Source organism: Lampris incognitus, chromosome 19 (genome assembly GCF_029633865.1).
Source record: "Lampris incognitus isolate fLamInc1 chromosome 19, fLamInc1.hap2, whole genome shotgun sequence".
NCBI lineage: Eukaryota > Metazoa > Chordata > Actinopteri > Lampriformes > Lampridae > Lampris > Lampris incognitus.
Window position 1 is genome coordinate 32,994,652 of NC_079229.1, and position 20,183 is coordinate 33,014,834.

Sequence of the window (20,183 nt, forward strand, 5' to 3'; positions counted from 1 at the left end):
GGACAGCTGACACATCAGGCCAGGACTCCACAGTCTACACCCGTCCACAGGCCAGCGGCCACTCCTTCAGGGACGAGGATGTGACCGCCCTTGATAGGACGGGGAGGCCATCTATATGTGAAGAGGGAACGACCACCCCTGAACCGAGGGGGGGAGTATAGGAGTACATCTGTGGCCATCTTACAACGCTGTGACCAACCCTCTGCGAACAGCACACATGGCCATTATAACTGCAGTTAATGGTCACGCCTATTTGCATAGGAAAGTAATCGTTGGTTTGGGTCGTTATGCCACTGACGAGGCCACTTCGATGAGCGACGGAGCGTTTCTCCCACTACACGTTGTGTCCAGAGCCGAGTCCCCTTTCTGGGGCATCCCACGTGAGATGGATATGGAACGAGTTTTGTTATTTCCCCAATTATGGCAAGACTCTGTATTTTATTGGGGTGGGGTTGGTAACCCCACCCAGAGCTGGGGATTTTCCAGCCCGGTTACCTTGGTGAAGACGGCGAGGGGCAGTCCGTACTGGTTCTCTTCCAGCCCAGAGACCAGGCCCTGGGTGACCTGGCCCCCAGTGGACTGGGGCTGCACCGTGATGGGGATCCCCGGCTGGAGGGGCTCGAAGGCGTCCGGGTGCTCCGACGCCGCATCTCTCCCCTGCGTGGGCTCCTCGGGGCTGGCGTCCTCCAACACGCCGGGGTCCAGCGTCTCCCAGTCGCTCTCCGAGGACTCCGGGGAGGTGCGTGACGGCGGTTTGAGGTGATGGTTGTCGCCCGCCGCGGCGGCCCCTAAGGACCGGGTCTCTACCGGGCCCCGTGGGGGGGGCTGCTCCTCCTCCTCCTCCTCCTCCATCCCCGTCAGCTCCAGGGTGGTGTTGATGTCTATGGTGGAGATGGAGACAAACTCCTCGGCACCCAAGCCACTCTCCACGGGAGCGATGTCATCAGAGACGCTGCTCTTTGGCCGGTAGTGGGAGGACTCGACCAGTCCGTGTTCTATCATGCCTGGGGAAAAAACAAGGCACAACCGGTAGGTTAGTAATAAAACTAGAGCGGTGTTTTCATTGAACCAATTAATTAATCAAAATGTACCAGTACAGCAGTAAATAGTACCTAGAGTGCCCAAACACCACGGCCCTCCTGTATCTGTTTTCATTCTGGTCCTTCACCTCTTGGTGGATGGTTGAGCCCCTCTAACCTTTCCCTTCTTTTGTATCATTTCTCTACAGACTCATGAAAGCTAAATGGTTTAATTCTTACAGACTGACTTGGGCGGAGGTGTCTACTCATATATTGTCGTAATGTGTGTGTGTGTGTTAGTTAGTGTAGATAGCGGGACCGAAAACAGTAAGTGCTGGTGGTCTTTGTAGTCTTTTAACACTATAACCGCTTTGGTGCAGTTCACCCCCCCCACCCCGCCCTTTTTCTCCCCAATTGTATCTGGCCAATTACCCCACTCTTCCGAGTCGTCCCGGTCGCTGCTCCGCCCCCTCTGCTGATCCGGGGAGGGCTGCAGACTACCACATGCCTCCTCCCATACATGTGGAGTCGCCAGCCGCTTCTTTTCACCTGACAGTGAGGGGTTTCACCGGGGGGGGGGGGGGAACGCAGCGGGTGGGAGGATCACGCTATTCCCCCTAGTTCCCCCTCCCCCCTGAACAGGGGCCCCGACCGACTAGAGGAGGCGCTAGTGCAGCAACCAGGACACGTACACCCACATCCGGTTTCCCACCCACAGACACGGCCAACATCTACATTCACCAGAAAGCTTGATTTAATGAACAAGGGGGAAGGGGAGGTTCGAAACTCAAATCGTTAGTGATGTATTACTGGGCGTGTCCAACCTGGAAACAGCGATAAGACCGTCATCAGCGCTCCGACTAGTCTGTTCACAGGAGACACGTAGAACAGGACCTGGCAAGGTAAGAATAGCACAGTATTACTACGCATTATAAATCCATAAAACGTGGATATTTAACTACTGGAAAGGAAAAACGCTGTAGCAGAGATAAGAGTTCATACCCTCTTCTCTAGGAGAACTAGCTTGAAGAGGATTAGGACCTACAGAACGTAAAAAGAATATCAGTTGCGGTATCAGCCCAACTACTACTAGACGACATCGGTTACTTTTACTGCAAATATTAAGCTAACAACCGCTAATATCAACATACAATTGTACCGGTGGCGCCATTAAAACATCATTATTTTACAAAGCATCACTTTACCTTGTGTCGAAAGTGCAGTATTAAGTCTCTTGGCGATAACCCTGAAGGGACAAAAGAAATGACACCATCAGGAATGAGGAACTGAGGAATGTCTCGCTGAATCGGATCATCCGGACACCAAGTTTAGCGGGAAAATGTTTCATCACTCATCTCCGTGACTTCATCGGTTACCCGCTGACTGCAGGTGTCCCAACCGTATAAACTGCACCGTGGCATAGCGACCGAAACCGGCTTCATATGCAAATAGGTGTGACCATTAACCAGTGGCCATATGTGCTACTCAGAGGATCGGGGAATGGCTGCAATCACAGTGACCTAAGATGGCTTGCCGAGTCTTATCCTATACCATTTCCCTTTTATGTAATCCTTCTATTCTCTGACCTTTGACCTATGCAGAATTGGTTGTTTGTAAAGCTGCACTGAGACAATGGATCGTTCTGAAACCAGGAAGTGATGTCCAAGGCAGATGGTAAATGTCCAATAGATTTCCTGACAACGTTTCCAGCAACAGCTAAAATGTTTTATCAGCGTTTGGACAGTGGCGGTTTCTGACACAGAAAATATTCTATGACATCCACGTCAGGAGGCCCAGAGCACTCCGTGACACCTGTCACTCGGTCCAACCTGTCAGTCAACACACTCAACCGCCCCACTCTTCCAAGTCTTCCCGGTCGCTGCCCCGCCCCCTCTGACGATCCGGGGAGGGCTGCAGACTACCACATGCCTCCTCCGATACATGTGGAGTCACCAGCCGCTTCTTTTCACCTGACAGTGAGGAGTTTCACCAGGGGGACCTAGTGAGTGGGAAGATCACGCTATTCCCCCCAGTTCCCCCTCCCTCCCAACAGGTGCCCCAACCAGCCAGAGGAGGCACTAGTGCAGCAACCAGGACACATACCCACATCCGGCTTCCCACCCGCAGACATGGCCAATCGTGTCTGTAGGGACGCCCGACCAAGCCGGAGGCAACACGGGGATTCGAACCGGAGATCCTCGTGTTGGTAGGCAACAGAATAGACTGCTACGCTACCCGGCCACCCTACTTTTGATATTTTTGAGGTTGGTGTCAGAGTTCACTTATGCGCTTATTTACACCTGCACCAAGGGGTTTCAAGCAGGTATCACGTTGTGTTTTGGGGGTTGTGAGTTAACGAGGCATCCCACACAGAGTAATTTATTTCTCCAATGTGTTTCACCAAAGTCTCGATGAAATGCCTCACAGTGCTCCAGACTATGGCCGTCCACAAATCACAAGACACACGATTTCCTTTGTCGCTGCATAGTTGAGACGAAATGGGGTAATGGACACTCAACAGCATTGAAGAATCACTAACGAGCTCCCCGATATTACTCAAAAGAAGAAAAAAAAAGCCGCGGGCTTCATATTTTTGTTTGTTTACCCTACTGACTTAGTGGAAGATGAGTTTTATTTGATCCTGGACAAAACTTTACAAACCGACACCAGTAAGCTTGTGCGGTTCGTGTTCATTATTTCACGCGGGGCAAGTTTGAGGAAGTGTTTTATCAGCGGCTGGGATCATACATCCGCTGACTACTGCGCTGTTTTTCCATCACACGTAGAGTTGTGCACGTCCTATCAGTCAAGCATCAAAACAAAGTATATGAGCTCAGGCCTTGCACTTGGAAGGGTCATCGGACTTGGAAGGTCAATTACACTCAACAAACAACCATTTATTTGTTAATTTCAGTGAATGTCAGTCAAAAAGATTTTAAAAAAAACAAACAAACAATAAAACAAAGACATCCTTATTGCAGAAAAGCATCGCCGAGGCAGTTTTACCAAGGTAGACCTGTGACCCCTCCAGCGTGGAGCCCCTCAGGGAGCCGTTCATGTGTTCGTACAGTTCCTATAGAAACAGAGGAGGGAACGGGAACAGGAAGTGAGACCGCGTGACAGCCAACGTGGATGAAAGCCGAGTTGGTTTCTGTCTTAACCCCGTTTCTCACCTTCAAGATAGAGATCTGAGAGAAGTCTTTCTCTTCAAAGTAGGCATGCGTGATGAGCTGTAGTTTTGCTTGTAGCAGACCATAAAGAGGCTACATGAACACAAAAATGATCCTTGTCATTATCGACAGTACAGTATTATTATATGTTACAAGCAGAAGAACTTCCAACCACTGAGGCCTGTGAATCAACAACAACGACGACAACAACTTCCCATTTAGAGGGCTGCCTTCTATGTGCTCTGTCAGTTGTGTTTCCTGTTACAGTTGAATTATGGGGGCTGGCAACTCCTAAGCGTGTATAATCCCGAAGGGGGGCAAGATAACCTCCCCCCAACCCAAATGTCTTACAGCAGGTCCCGGCGATGTCGTCTCCTGGACTCTCCAGAATTCTGAGAAACCTTTAACCTTTGACCCCTACATAGTCACCAGCGCTCTCCATTAGTTAAATCATTAAGGAATGCCCAGTTACTAAGATGAGTCTCAGCAGGAGTTCAAGTTGGACCTAAATCAACAGTTGTTTTACTTTTCCTGCCTGAAGGCCTTCTCATATCCGAAACACACAACATTTTTCTATTTGTAAATTATTAGAGTGATACTGACATCAAAATCTGAAAATTCCTATCGATAGGCTATGTTCCGAGTTGGAATGTGACCACAGAGAAATTCGGTGGCCAAAACAGCGCGTCTGAGGCCACTCGAGAGAGATCTGTGATTGGCTGTAGATGGTGTCCAATGACAAATTGTGCCGGTGGATACTACGTAGACACCAGTCAATTTGCATATAGGGTGTTTCCATAGCGAGATGCTACAAAACCACGAAGAAGCCATTTTTCACCCCCTCCTGCTAGCTACTTGGCTCGAGTTTGTGCTATTTTGCTGAGACTTTATTATCGATTTCGCTACGACGTATTGCTATCTATCTATCTATCTATCTATCTATCTATCTCTATCTGTCTTTCTATCTATCTATCTATCTATCTCTATCTGTCTTTCTATCTATCTATTTATCTTAATCTCACTATCCGACATTTTTTGTAAATAAGTGACGAGTGGTACCGACCCCACCCACCCAGGAAGACGTTAGCCAATAGCTTTGCATTCATAAAACCACACCTAGTCTCGGTTATGACTCAAACTCTCAACGTTAAAACAATGTGTTCAGAAAGGGAATGTCAATCTCTCTTTAATATTGTGTTTTTTACGTATTTATCCTTAACTGTTCATTTTCAAATTACTGAAAGCTGCGGTGACATATGGTAGTCAGTGTTTTTTTCAATTCTAATGATCCATTTGAAATGGCCCAGAGTCACTCGGGCTGTTTTCGGCATCTTCTCCACCGCCAAACAAAAAAAACATGGTTGAACCTGAGTTTTACTTATGTCTTCCCATCTGCTGGTAAATTAAGGTCTATCAACCGCTTGATCTGTCATGTCTGCTTATCAGCCACAACAACTATATGCTTCCTCTTCAGCCTCGGCACTACCTGCCTTCTTCCTCATTTGGCTGCTGCGACTGAGAAAGAAGTAAATCATGACACAACCACAGCATTTATTCTGAGAAAGTCTGCCCCGACAGAGACCAACTCAAGCAAAGTGTTCATGACTTGGATTTCTACGTCAAATCTTGGGTCAGGAGGCCGAAGGTGACCTTACTTCCTTGGCACCGTGGCTTTGAGAAGGCGGATCACACTCAACTAATACAGGAAGGCGGAGGAAAGAAAAATAACACATGCAGACAGACAGAGTGTGCACGTTGCCTCTAACGTTATGAGTCTGGCTACCATCTGAGATGTTGGTCCTGGTAATGAGGTGCTATAGCTGAAAAGTTGTCATTTCGTGGTCTTAAAGGCTGCATTCCAGTAAAGTCAGGCAACTTTCCTGAACTTAGTCGACTGTTTTAGTGACATGAACGATGACCGTCGACCTGCTTGGTCATCATACCCACATTACTACCGATCATTTATCAACGTTTTCTGCTGTGCAAAGATCTTCCTTTTTTTCGGGTGTGCATTTTTCCACCTTTTAATACCCAATTGTATCCGCCCAATTACCCCGCTCTCTGAGCCATCCCGGTCTCTGCTCCACCCCCTCTGCCGACCCGGGGAGGGCTGCAGACTACCACACACCTCCTCCCATACATGTGGAGTCGCCAGCCGCTTCTTTTCACCTGACAGTGAGGAGTTTCACCAGGGGGACGTAGCACGTGAGAGGATCACGCTACCCCCCCAGTTCCCCCTCCCCCCCAAACAGGTGGCCTGACCGACCAGAGGAGGCGCTAGTGTAGCGACCAGGACACCTACCCACATCCGGCTTCCCACCCGCAGACATGGCCAAGTGTGTCTGTAGGGATGCCCGACCAAGCCGGAGGTAACACGGGGATTCGAACCGGCGACCCCCGTGCTGGTAGGCAACGGAATAGACCGCCACGCCACCCGGACGCCCCGCCCCGAAATCAACAACAGTCATCCCCCAAAAAAATATGACTATCGATATCGAGGTATTCGGTGAAAAATATCGTGATATCCGATTCCGTCGGTATCCCCCAGCCTTCATGTCGACAAAACCCACGTCTCGTGTCCCCCACATCCCCCACCCGCCTCCGTCCTGACCGACCGACTCACCACTCGGCTGAGGACACACACGCTCTTCTGGACCGTCTCCCTGGTGACGTCAGCCTGCCGGACCTTCAGGGCCTGAGGGGAGAGTTTGGAAAAAGTACAAAACGAAGCGGGCTAATCAATAAAAACAACAGACATACAGGACGTTATGAGGACGCGGTCCGACTCACAGCCTCGGACCGCGTTCCGACCGCGACCGACCTTCTATCTCACGTCACCGACGGCGTCGCCCGAACCCCGTTACGACCGCTTTTTATCTCCTCGGCTCGGTCGAAATCAAATCTTGACCCGCCGTTAAGAAGAACGCCGCCGTCTGTCTCCCATGTCGGGTGATAAAACCAGCTCATACGGCGCTCCACCGCTCCGCTCGGGCAGATCGTAAACACATATATGTGATACGCGGCGTATGTGTGTGAGGTGTAGCTGAGCTAGAAACACACGAAGAAAAAAATAAAAAAAACACAGCCGGGAGGCGATATTATGAACCCTACATAGCCCTCGCCAAAATCCCGTACCCTGTCCCAAATCTCGCGAACGGACGCCGGATTTCCGCTGCGTTGCTAAGGAAACAATCAACTATCAACTCGGTGCGAAGCAAAGCTAACGTTAGCTACCTTCAATTTTGTATTTTTCGCAATTTTGGACAGCTGGCTGCTTTTGTAATTTTGGACTGCTGGCTGTCAACAACAGAACGGAGGTAAGTAACGTTAGTTGTCTGAAAATGAACATATATCTAATAAATAGACTTTCTCACATTTAAGAAAGCTGATCAGTATCCTATGCTCAAACGTGGAGCAAGCAAAGATTGAGTTAAAAACGTTAATGTTGATTGTGGATAACTTAGACAGGTTAAATTGTGGGTGTACAGCGTTTCCTTGATGAGCGCTAACCCCATAACAACATATTTTCGCGTTGCTACGGTGGCGCACACGTGACAAAGCCAGAAACGGGATTTTGGCGAGGCCTATGTAGGGTTCATAATATCGCAGCCAGCCGGGAGAACGATAAGATCTTACGAACAGACGGGACAAAAACAGGGGAGAGCACTGACCTTGGCTTCTATTTGGCGATAACAGGAAACTCCGTACACGCACTTCATGTCTCCACTCAGGGGCGGCAGGTGAAAGTAAACCGTGTCTGCAAAACATAAAAGAAAACCAATCGGATCATCGGGTAAGGGACCGACTCAGCCCCGAGCAGCCACGTATTCGGAGATCTCACGGTTAAACCCTCTTCGCCATGTTCACAACCCGTCAGGCTCCTCTTCCTGTCCCGGGAGGCTGAGGATTTCTAACCAGAGACGACGACGGCGAGTGCCGGGACTCGCTGGCAGAGCTGCAGGCAGCTCGCAGTAAAAAGGCCAGAGGTCAAATCCACACCACCCTGACACCGTTTCTATTACCTTATGATGAACACTTTGCCACTATGGAAAATGCAGGTAAGATGAGGAACGACAGAAATGTGGTTTAAAATTGACCAGCAAGGGGGCGTCCGGGTGGCGTGGCGGTCTACTCCGTCGCCTACCAACACGGGGATCGCCGTTGTTCAGGAGCAGATGTGTGAGTATCCCCCCCCCCCTTTTTCTTCTCCCCAGTTGTATCCGGCCAGTTACCCCACTCTTCTGAGCCGTCCCGATCTCTGCTCCACCCCCTCTGCTGACCCGGGGAGGGCTGCAGACTGCCACGTGCCTCCTCCCGTACAGGTGGAGTCGCCAGCCGCTTCTTTTCACCTGACAGTGAGGAGTTTCGCCAGGGGGGTGTAGCGTGTGGGAGGATCACGCTATCCCCCCCCCTGAACAGGCGCCCCGACCGACCAGAGGAGGCGCTAGTGCAGCGACCAGGACACATACCCACATCCGGCTTCCCACCCGCAGACACGGCCAATTGTGTCTGTAGGGACCAAGCCGGAGGTAACACGGGGATTCTAACCGGCGACCCCCTGTGTTGGTAGGCAACGGAATAGACCGCCACGCCACCCGGACGCCCCATGCGAGTTACCTTTTACAATCCAGAAATTAGTGTGAACCGTCAAGGCGGTTGAATACTTTTGCAAGGCACTGTATTTTCTTGGGATGCGATTTACAGTAAAGAGCAAATGTGAATTTTTGAAGAAAAAAAAAAAAACTCTAAACCTTAATCTGTCAATCTACTGATGGCTCTTTCCAGCCGATCAGAGCACCATCCATCCATCCATCCATCCACCCATCCACCCATCCATCCATCCATCCATCCATCCACCCACCCATCCATCCATCCATCCATCCATCCACCCATCCATCCATCCACCCATCCATCCATCCATCCATCCACCCATCCATCCACCCATCCATTCACCCATCCATCCATCCACCCACCCACCCATCCATCCATCCACCCACCCACCCATCCATCCATCCACCCACTCACCCATCCATCCACCCACCCATCCATCCACCCATCCATCCATCCACCCATCCATTCACCCATCCATCCACCCACCCACCCATCCATCCATCCACCCACCCATCCATCCATCCATCCACCCACCCATCCACCCACCCACCCATCCATCCATCCATCCACCCATCCATCCATCCACCCATCCACCCACCCATCCACCCCCCCCCATGTAAAATCCTCATGGTGTTTATGATGATATATGTGTATGATTTGCAGCGCTGCCATCGGTTTTCCTTTTTCCCCGGGCGGCCGCGGTGACCCGGATTCCTCACAGGTATCAATAAAAATCCAGATAAAACCGGCGAAGCCACGCGGTTCACAGAGACACCCGCCTGTGAACTTCGCCCGTTGCTGCTCCGCGTTCATTTCTCCGACCGTCCGGCCCGACTAGCCGGCCGAGGCCGACGCCCACACCGCGACGCTCGGCATTTATCGCACAAACCCAGACGTGTGCGGCTGGGGGATTTTCACACCGTTTTGAAATCCCATCGGTCTTCGAGCAAGGGCGTAACGGCTGGGTTTATTACCTCGGTGACTAACGCTACAGGATTACAGACAGGACGGCGAATCAAAAGAATCGACACCATAGCCGACACACACCGAGAGCGGCTGCACACTCCTTCTTGTTCTCCGAGCGGGAAAAAAAAATGGCATGAAAGACGTTGGTGCAGGGCGAAAACGCCACATTTTTGTGCACAGTCCACTCACAACCCAACCCCTCCCTTTCTTCCTGTCTCGGTAGCTCGAACCCCCCTGGCTATTGTCCTGCTCCTGGTATTTCTGAGCAGCTTCCAAAGCTGCGAAAGGGGGCGGAGCCCAGCTGACACCGCGGGGTGACGCTACTCTTTAGCGGACCGACACGAGAGCCGTGTGTCCTGGTCGTTGCACTAGCGCCTCCGTCTGGTCGGTTGGGGTGCCTGTTCTGGGGGGGGAATAGCGTGATCCGCCCACGCGCTACACCCCGCTGGCGAAACTCCTCACTGTCAGGGGAAAAGAAGCGGCCGGTGACCCCACATGTATGGGAGGAGGCGTGTGGTAGTCTGCAGCCCTCCCCGGATTGGCAGAGGGGGGTGGAGCAGAGACCAGCACCGCTCGGAAGGGCGGGGTAATTGGCCGGGAACAACAAAATATTCAAGTATTTTACTAGCCCAGACAACAAAACACAGGCATTACCATATGTTTACTTCATATAAACAATTTCTTAATTGAATTTCTAGAGAAAAATGACTATACTGTGATATATATCACTGCCATAAAATACAAAATTACTATACTGTGATATATATCACTGCCATAAAATACAAAATTACTTATACTGTGATATATATCACTGCCATAAAATACAAAATTACTTATACTGTGATATATATCACTGCCATAAAATACAAAATTACTTATACTGTGATGTATATCACTGCCATAAAATACAAAATTACTTATACTGTGATATATATCACTGCCATAAAATACAAAATTACTTATACTGTGATATATATCACTGCCATAAAATACAAGATTACTTATACTGTGATATATATCACTGCCATAAAATACAAAATTACTTATACTGTGATATATATCACTGCCATAAAATACAAAATTACTTATACTGTGATATATATCACTGCCATAAAATACAAAATTACTTATACTGTGATATATATCACTGCCATAAAATACAAAATTACTTATACTGTGATATATATCACTGCCATAAAATACAAAATTACTTATACTGTGATATATATCACTGCCATAAAATACAAAATTACTTATACTGTGATATATATCACTGCCATAAAATACAAAATTACTTATACTGTGATATATATCACTGCCATAAAATACAAAATTACTTATACTGTGATATATATCACTGCCATAAAATACAAAATTACTTATACTGTGATATATATCACTGCCATAAAATACAAAATTACTTATACTGTGATATATATCACTGCCATAAAATACAAAATTACTTATACTGTGATATATATCACTGCCATAAAATGCAAAATTACTTATACTGTGATAAAATATTGTAATGACCACGGATAACCAGACTCGCTAGCCAAGGGCTAACGGGTCGGACCCTTTAGTCGACCGGTTAGCGCAGTCGCCCGTGGTGCAGGCGACCCGGGGTTCACGTCCCGGCTGCGGCGGTTCCCAGCTGCCCGGCACTACATCGGTGTCAGAGGTGCCCCGGTGAGACCGGGAGGCCATCGGAAGCGTGTGCGCCCAGAGGAGCGAGGGAGCCGACATGCTGAAGTGCAGGGAGCCACTTCCCAAAGGAAGGGGGTAGTGTAGCGACTACGGATAACTAGACTCGCTAGCCAAGGGCTAACGGGTCGGACCCTTTAGTCGAGCGGTTAGCGCAGTCGCCCGTGGTGCAGGCGACCCGGGGTTCACGTCCCGGCTGCAGTGGTTCCCAGCCCCTCCCCCCTGAAGTCGCTACACCTAGCTAAGAGGCTCATGGGTTTCTCCCTGCTACCGAGGAATCCGTCTGTCCTTCGCTGGAACAAAAGTAAAAACACAACTGTAACGCGTTGCAGCATGACGGCGGCGTACCTTCTTGGTAGTTGTGGGCCCCGTCAGGCAGCGCCAGAAAAGGCAGGTACCTCCACTCCTCTGGCAGGGAGCTACTGTCATGGCTCTCGTCGGGGAGCAGCGGCGGGTAGGAGAACTCCACCTGAGGACGGAGGAGAAAAGAAGAAAAAAAAAATTCAAGTCCCGATCGGGCTTGGAGCAGATGATTTGGAGGCAGGATTAACTTATATTACTAAAACACAACAATGACGATCACAATACGCATATTATACATCACTAAATAATGATGCCATGAACTCAGAAGCACAACGCTGGACAGATGAACAACACTTGAATTGCACCCACACCCACCCTTCTTTGGAGGGTGGGTGTGGGATAGAGGGCATGTTGGGGGTGTATAAGAACTTCTACAAGGCTGTTTTTGTGCCATGTGAATATGTTTGCATACCCCCCCCCCGCCGCCGCCGCCGCCCCCCCCGTCTCTTTGGCCTTTTACGAGTCACGCTGGGTTGTCCGTCTCATCCTCACCCCGTCTTACTCCACTTCCCTTCGGAATCTTGATTAGCGGCTCGAATGCTAATTCATGTAAAGCGGGAGCGAGCACCGCGATGTCGAGCTGCGCTACGGGTAAGGTGCCGCGTTCCCCGTCTCAGGACGCAGCGAAGCGAGCCGATCCGTCGTCGGGCCTTGCACGGCGGTCGCCTGTTCACGTTCGCCGGTCGTCCTTCTCCGGAGCGAAGGACGACCTGACGGGCAGCCGTGTTAAACACGTCACACCGTCCAGAATCCCAGACTTCTGGTTTACGTTCGTGTGCTTTGACAGAGACGAAAACAAAAAAACGGAAGCGATGAATCAGAGGTAGGAAGCATCTGTCCAAATAATATAAAAAACATCAAGACAGTTGATGTGTTGAGCGACGGGATACGATGAAACATCCGCCATGATTTGTGTAGCGGTCTGGTCGTACTGCCCTAAACACACAGGAAGCTGGTAGCGGTCTGGAGCCAGACACCAAAGAGTGATGCTCTGATAACAGCCCCATCAATATGCCACCCAACCAGACGCGACAGACAGGCAGGCAGGCAGACAGACAGACAGACAGGCAGGCAGGCAGGCAGGCAGGCAGGCAGGCAGGCAGGCAGGCAGGCAGACAGACAGACAGACAGACAGACAGACAGACAGACAGACAGACAGGCAGGCAGGCAGGCAGGCAGGCAGGCAGGCAGACAGACAGACAGACAGACAGACAGACAGACAGACAGACAGACAGGCAGGCAGGCAGGCAGGCAGGCAGGCAGGCAGGCAGGCAGGCAGGCAGGCAGGCAGGCAGGCAGGCAGGCAGGCAGACAGACAGACAGACAGACAGACAGACAGACAGGCAGGCAGGCAGGCAGGCAGGCAGGCAGGCAGGCAGGCAGGCAGGCAGACAGACAGACAGACAGACAGACAGACAGACAGACAGACAGACCAAGGAGGTTCAGGAACCCAATCTTCTGCCACCCAGATGGGGATCACTGACCCCTATCAGATAACCTCCACCGCCAGAGGCAAGCCAACCCCACTACCTGATACCAAGACCCGCTCCTGGGTATCGTGTGCCCGCTTCGCAGCAGGCCTTCCCTGGGTGGAAACCCGCCTCATCCTTATACACAAACGTTAAGGTTATCTCGGAGAATAACAGCCGTGCCTCAGGGCCAGCCGGCCCAACAGGCCGCCGAAAGACAACGCCACATGTCTTCTTCTCCCCCGGAGGCAGGTGGAGAGCAGCAACTGTGGGAGTGTTGGGTTGTGTGTACCGGGACTATTGTAGCTGAGGAGTATGTATGGCACTGCTGTGACGTTCTTGGGGGTCCGAAAGGGATCATATGGCAGGTGCATTAACTTTTTAATACCTCAGCCGCACGCTTGAATGTTCACTCACACACTCTCACCAACAACCCGGGGCCCCGTCTATCAATAGTTGCTATGGGCAAATGTGTGCGTGTACACATCCATGGAATTTTTCCAACCCTCAAGTTGTCTTGACGGTCAGCAGCAAAGCATGATGGTTATTAGTAACTCCTTCCTCCTAGCGTCTGCTGTCCACCTCCTGCAGCGAGCCATCACCCAGGCCTGCAGGGACATCAGCGTCAGCCCGTCGGTGTCTAAAGTCAGGGGTCACCCGGGTTCTCCACTGGTCTCCGAGACAAACCTCAGGGCCGAAACACCCCACGGGTGTGTACGCACACGTGTGCCCATAGTAACGACTGATACACGAGGTGTAAACAAGGCTTTTAAAGCCGTCATGTCCGTCATCGTTTACGCAGATTGTTAACTGTAAGGCGTCTATGTGCGCCATATTAGTCATCATCATCATCATCATCACGTGTACCCAGAAGTAACGTGGACCAGGGTTTGTGGGCCGAAGTGGTACACACACGTATCAGTCCGCTGTGTTGCAGCATCATCATCATCATCATCACATGTGTACCCAGAAGTAACGTGGACCAGGGTTTGTGGGCCGAAGCGGTACACACAAGTATCAGTCCGCTGTGTTGCATCATCATCATCATCGTCATCATCATCACATGTGTACCCAGAAGTAACGTGGGCCGAAGCGGTACACACACGTACCAGTCCGCTGTGTTGCATCATCATCACATGTGTACCCAGAAGTAACGTGGGCCGAAGCGGTACACACACGTATCAGTCCGCTGTGTTGCATCATCATCATCATCATCATCGTCATCATCATCACATGTGTACCCAGAAGTAACGTGGGCCGAAGCGGTACACACACGTACCAGTCCGCTGTGTTGCATCATCATCACATGTGTACCCAGAAGTAACGTGGGCCGAAGCGGTACACACACGTATCAGTCCGCTGTGTTGCATCATCATCATCATCATCATCGTCATCATCATCACATGTGTACCCAGAAGTAACGTGGGCCAGGGTTTGTGGGCCGAAGCGGTACACACAAGTACCAGTCCGCTGTGTTGCATCATCATCATCATCATCATCGTCATCATCATCACATGTGTACCCAGAAGTAACGTGGGCCAGGGTTTGTGGGCCGAAGCGGTACACACAAGTACCAGTCCGCTGTGTTGCATCATCATCATCATCATCGTCATCATCATCACATGTGTACCCAGAAGTAACGTGGGCCAGGGTTTGTGGGCCGAAGCGGTACACACACGTACCAGTCCCCTTTGGTGACGCCACAGCCGCCGCGGGCCTTGCGGCGCTGCTGGAGCGGCGGAGAGAAGGCAGGCGACTCGTGCGACCGTTAACAAACAAAGCGGCATGTTTTCTGAATGAGGGGGGACGGGGGGAGAGAGGGGGGGACGGGGGGTGAAACCCGCCATACGGTATTTCTGTACTCCCAAGTCGAATAAAAACGGAAAGGTGACAAACGCGGTCGCTCGTGCGATTACATAACGCTGCGGGGGGGGCCCGAGGCAAACCGAAACGCTTCTGTGTGAGGCGCGCGCGCCGAGCCGAATATGATACATTGTTGCGGCGTCTCCCGAATTCGCTACAATATGACCGACGTGACGGTAATAAACGCGGGCGGATACAAGCTAACAGATTTGTTGGGGGGGGGGTTTTGGGGTTTGGTTCGTCACGTTCTGGGCTTCCCGAAGACCCCCCCCTCCCTCCCCGGTAGTTTATCGAGCGTTGGCACGGCACGGCCGGGCGGAGGGGAGAGCTCGGTTCCGTTTCTCCGGAACCGAGCTCGCCCAGCACCGGCGCTAGCGAGCAGCGTGGGCTTCGCCTACCTGACAGCCCTTCTTGTGGTGAAATCCAACCACGACGATGTGCAGCACGGGGCCCTTCGGGTCCTCCTTGCCGTGCGACTCCATGGGGACCTCCTCCTCCTCCCCCACCCCCCCAACCCCGATTTTGCAGTAACTCCGCCGCTATTTTCCTCTCTCGGGGGGCGAGACGTGAACACGGGCGCTCGCTGCTCTTCCCTCCCGACGGGACGTCCGCACGCTACGCCGCTCTCTTCCGCCTTCTCCCTGTGATGACGTCACCCGCCCGCCCGCTCGGAGCGAGCGGCGCTATGGAGAGCCCTTATAACGCCTCCTCACGGCGTTTTCGCGAAGGACTTGGATACATTACACGGACACAGTATCTTTAGGTTACAATGGGGGAGGCTGCGAAAACAATGCCTTTATTTAATGACCTGTTGCTGGGGCAACACAATTGATAGCCTTGCTGGGTATATCTTTACGGCTATTTTTCTTTTCTTTACTTATTTTATTGTATCTATTTTTTTACCCCCTTTTTCTCCCTAATTGTACCCGGCCGATTACCCCACGAAGGTGTCGGACGAGCTGTCTCCCTATTTCAGGACCGGAGAGGAGCTGGCATACTGGCATGACACTTGTGTCGCTAGAGGGCTCTGCACTGTGGTCCCGAGTGCCCTTCGTGCGCGCGTCCTTGCTATGGCACATGAGGGCCACTTGGGCATAGTCAGGCTCAAACAACAATGCCGGGACCTCGTATGGTAGCCAGGGATCGACAGAGACATCGAGACCCTGGACAAGGACTGCACTGCCTGTCTGCTCAGCGGCAAGACCAGGACTTCATGCAGCCCCTGAACTGGCCGTCCCAACCCTGGGAGCATCTACAACTCGACATCTGTGGCGAGCTGCATGGGGTACCACACCACCAGCAGTTTCTTGTTGTGACCTATGACCTCCACCCTAAGTGGCTGGAGGGGACACCTGTGGGCTCGGTTACAGCCAAGGTGTTAATTGATATTGTAGGCTCCCTTGTTCTCAAGATGGGGTTTGCCCAAGAAAATCACGACTGTCCTCCTACCTGGAGGGGAAAGGGATCAGCCATATTTGCACAGCTTTCTATAACCCAGCATCCAATGGGGGGGGGGGATGGCTGAATCAGTCCTTAAAGAGCGGAATCAGAGTGCACCTCGCCCGAAGGTGCACATTCAATACCAGCCTCCTCCAGACACTGCTACACTATCATGTCACCCCACATGCCACCACTGGAGTCTCCCTAGCCTCCCTCATGCTGGGATGGGAGCTTCAGCTACCTCTGGATAGGTTCCACCCTGCCCTGGCCCATGCTCCAACTCACCCAGTTCAAGCCACAATCAACACATGTCAGAGCCGGATGTATGGTAATGTTATATTTCTTCAGCGGCTTTAAAAAAAATCTCACAAAAACTTCAAAATGCGCTTGACAAGAAAAACGTTTCGTTTCGTCTGAAACCACTTTCCAACTTATTGGTAGAGCGAAATCAAAATTCGTTCAACTGGCCTGTATTTAGAAAATATAGGATAAACTAGTAGAACCCCGCTACAATGTAGCGGTTTGGTTCTCCACCCGTCTAAATCTCCCTCCTCTGCATCCTGCCAGCTAACCGCCTGCCCCTAAAACCCCCCCACTCCAACTCCCTCCCCCCAAATGCTCAGAATCATCTGAAATGCCGAGAAAAGTAGTTTTTAGCCATCTGTAGAAAATGCATATTTTGCATAATTATTAGAATTATATTGTAATTTTCTGCTATTTTTCTGGTCCTCTCTGGAACAATACCTACCACCTCCAAAAAAAATGAGGATCATAAGTGCATTTTTGCAAAAATGCATATATTTTGCATAATGCCAAAACATTTCTAAGTCCCAGAAATGTTTTTTTATATAGGTGAAAAAAAATCGAAGATGCTCAGAATCACCTGAAATGCCGAGAAAAGTGGTTTTTAGCCATTTTTAGAAAAATGCATATTTTGCATATTTATGCATAATTATATATAATTTTAATTAATGTTCTGCTATTTTTTATAGGTGCCCCCGATCATCCCCAATAACCTCCAGAAAGAATCAAGGCCCCAAGTGCTTTAGTTTGGCCGTTTATAATAGACTCTCACACAGACACACATTGTGAAAATACAGGAGTAGAGACCGCCAGAGGGCAGCATTGGGCTTTAGGGCGTACAGCCTGCCGGAGAGTCATTCGAAGAAGTAGAAAAAGGCGGCGGAGGAGGCAGAAGAAGAGACGCTTGAAGCGGAAGACGGAGAGAAAGGGATTGCTCTGCGTGCGATTGCTTTTGCCTTACTGCCGATCTTCTCCCGGTTTTTTTATTTTATTTTATCCTCTCCGATTGGTTCTGCCTGTCCGTCAAGTCGGTTGAACATGGCGACGACACCAGTAACAAATCCATCACAGCTGCTCCCGTTGGGTTCGTATTTAACTAACACAAGTTATTGTTTGTTTAATACGGATTACCTTTAATGTGTAAACTTTAAAACTAACATGACGTCGGTGGGTAGTTGGACGTCGTGCCGGACGTCGAGCATGGCCAGTATACAGCGAATCATTGCGGCGTGTTCAGGTTCTCCCCCTTCCCTGCCGTATCTATTGCCTACCTCTGCCAATTCAGTCATTAAAATGGCTTTATCTCCCCCCCCCCCCCGTTTTAACAAAATCACTTTTCTGGTGGATTGGACCTGCAATGTCTTATTTAGTCTACTATTTCTCGTCCTCATGATGATTTCTCCCTTTGTTTCTCCTGCCCCCACTGCCTTTTGAATACGAAGCAGCTGGGTGTTATACCGTATTGTAACGTGCATTGATAAGTAGACACGCTGGTTCGCGGGTCCGACCCTTTAGTCGAGCGGTTAGCGATGCCTCCTGCGGTGCGGACGATGCGGGTTCGCGTCCCGGCCGCGGCACTTCCTGTGGTTGCGTTGTCCCCACGAATTCGCTACAACATCTTTTATAAAGCCGTCCCTGCTCGTTATGGTTATACTCGGTGCTGTTTTTCTTGTGTATTTCAAAATGTCTCATTAGTATAACTGTCCAGCGTCACGCACGGGAGCAGGCGCTGCAGTGGCACCTGCAATAAATCAGCAATGTCTCGATCACGTTTCCATCATTAGGGTTGAAATACCCAAATGAGTCCTGGTGGCGTGGTGGTCTATTCCGTTGCCTACCAACACGGGGCTCTCCGGTTCGAACCCCCGTGTTATCTCCGCCTTGGTCGGACGTCTCCACAGACACAATTGGCCGTGTCTGCGGGAGGGAAGCCGGATGTGGGTGTGTGTCCTGGTCGCTGCACTAGCGCCTCCTCTGGTCGGTCGGGGCGCCTGTTCAGGGGGGAGGGGGAATAGCGTGATCCTTCCACGTGCCACGCCCCCCTGGTGAAACTCCTCACTGTCAGGTGAAAAGAAGCGGCCGGCGACTCCACATGTACGGGAGGAGGCGTGTGGTAGTCTGCAGCCCTCCCTGGATCAGCAGAGGGGGTGGAGCAGCAACCGGGACGGCTCAGAAGAGTGGGGTAATTGGCCGGGGGGGGGGTCCAAAAAAAGAAAGAAAGAAATACCCAAGTGATCATCAGTTTCTCCCTGTTAAAGGGTTTTTAGGGAGTTGTTCCGTATCCCACGTAAGGGTCTAAGGACAGGATGTCGTGTTGCTGTAAAGCCCCCTTTGAGGCAAATTTGTGATATTGAGCTGTACAAATAAAACTGACTTGACCTCTCTGTGTTACTCAGAGCTTGTGGACAAATGTATCGGTTCCCGGATCCACATCGTCATGAAGACGGACAAAGAAATCGTCGGCACCCTGCTCGGTTTCGACGATTTTGTCAGTATCCTTTTGCGGGTGTCTTTGTGTCCTTTTGTCGTTACCTGTCATGCTCAGCTCTTTGCTCTGTCACAGCGGTCCTGCAGCTTTCCCTTAATTCCACATTTAAGACATGGTCCTAGAGGACGTCACGGAATTGTAAGTACGCTTCTGTAATTTGCAGAGGATTTTTTTCCCCCCAAACCAACCGTTGATTTAGATATGTTATACTTACTTACTTTTTCTGATACCTTCATTTGCATTGCAGTGAACTCACACCAGAGGGAAGAAGGATAACCAAATTAGACCAGATCCTACTCAATGGCAACAACATCACCATGGTATGTGATACTGCCTGGTTTGATATTGTGAAAGAAGTATTTCCAACTGTGTTGCGATACAGCCTCCGTTGATCTGAGTGTAATATGGATTCTGTCATTTTCTGCAGCTAATCCCGGGGGGGGAGGGACCGGAGGTATGAAGTGACGTCCGGCGCTTCGCTGAGAAACCTTTTTCTGTTGTGGATACGTTAGCTTTGATTATCTTCTTTATCTGGAGTTATTTTTGTTGTTCATCTTTGTGTTGGGTTTCATGACTAAGCATTTTTGATACGTGTAACAAGTCACACGCGTTATTTTTGTTATAAATAAATTGCGGGACTCCCCAAAACATGAACCAATTTTTTTGTCCTCTGGTTTGACTATTTTTGTACAGTTGCATCACAAAACCTGGCTTGCTAATTCACTGTTTACCATCGATATACTGGTGTCATATCGCTCAAGAATTGGTCCGTTCCTTGTTGAAGGCA

General features: G+C 50.4%; 2 protein-coding genes across 2 annotated transcripts in view; one reads left to right on the forward strand and one right to left on the reverse strand.

The window, feature by feature from the left end:
• avl9 (AVL9 homolog (S. cerevisiase)) overlaps window positions 1–15,758 on the reverse strand; it is a 33,214-nt gene extending 17,456 nt beyond the window's left edge. Inside the window, exons 1-10 of the mRNA XM_056299176.1 lie at window positions 15,564–15,758; window positions 11,819–11,939; window positions 7,861–7,946; window positions 6,813–6,884; window positions 4,193–4,282; window positions 4,026–4,092; window positions 2,225–2,265; window positions 2,022–2,060; window positions 1,844–1,913; window positions 496–1,004 (exon numbers count right to left, since the gene is read on the reverse strand). Of these exons, the coding sequence (XP_056155151.1) occupies window positions 496–1,004; window positions 1,844–1,913; window positions 2,022–2,060; window positions 2,225–2,265; window positions 4,026–4,092; window positions 4,193–4,282; window positions 6,813–6,884; window positions 7,861–7,946; window positions 11,819–11,939; window positions 15,564–15,647 (1,179 nt within the window). The 5' untranslated portion in view covers window positions 15,648–15,758. The remainder of the gene's footprint in view (window positions 1–495; window positions 1,005–1,843; window positions 1,914–2,021; window positions 2,061–2,224; window positions 2,266–4,025; window positions 4,093–4,192; window positions 4,283–6,812; window positions 6,885–7,860; window positions 7,947–11,818; window positions 11,940–15,563) is intronic.
• A 1,845-nt stretch (window positions 15,759–17,603) lies between these two features.
• lsm5 (LSM5 homolog, U6 small nuclear RNA and mRNA degradation associated) lies at window positions 17,604–20,048 on the forward strand. The gene is made up of 5 exons (XM_056299177.1): window positions 17,604–17,992; window positions 19,305–19,400; window positions 19,507–19,534; window positions 19,644–19,716; window positions 19,824–20,048. The coding sequence occupies exons 1-5, from the start codon at window positions 17,947–17,949 to the stop codon at window positions 19,854–19,856; spliced, it is 276 nt and encodes a 91-aa protein (XP_056155152.1). The 5' UTR covers window positions 17,604–17,946; the 3' UTR covers window positions 19,857–20,048.
• Window positions 20,049–20,183: the final 135 nt, after the last annotated feature.

What these genes read in the sequence shown, in the direction of transcription:
- lsm5 (XM_056299177.1), top strand. Translation starts at nt 17,947, where the DNA reads ATGGCGACGACACCAGTAACAAATCCATCACAGCTGCTCCCGTTGG. An exon ending in ATCACAGCTGCTCCCGTTGG is followed by an intron (nt 17,993 to 19,304) that starts GTTCGTATTTAA and finishes TGTGTTACTCAG; the next exon opens with AGCTTGTGGACAAATGTATC. An exon ending in ATGGCAACAACATCACCATG is followed by an intron (nt 19,717 to 19,823) that starts GTATGTGATACT and finishes CATTTTCTGCAG; the next exon opens with CTAATCCCGGGGGGGGAGGG.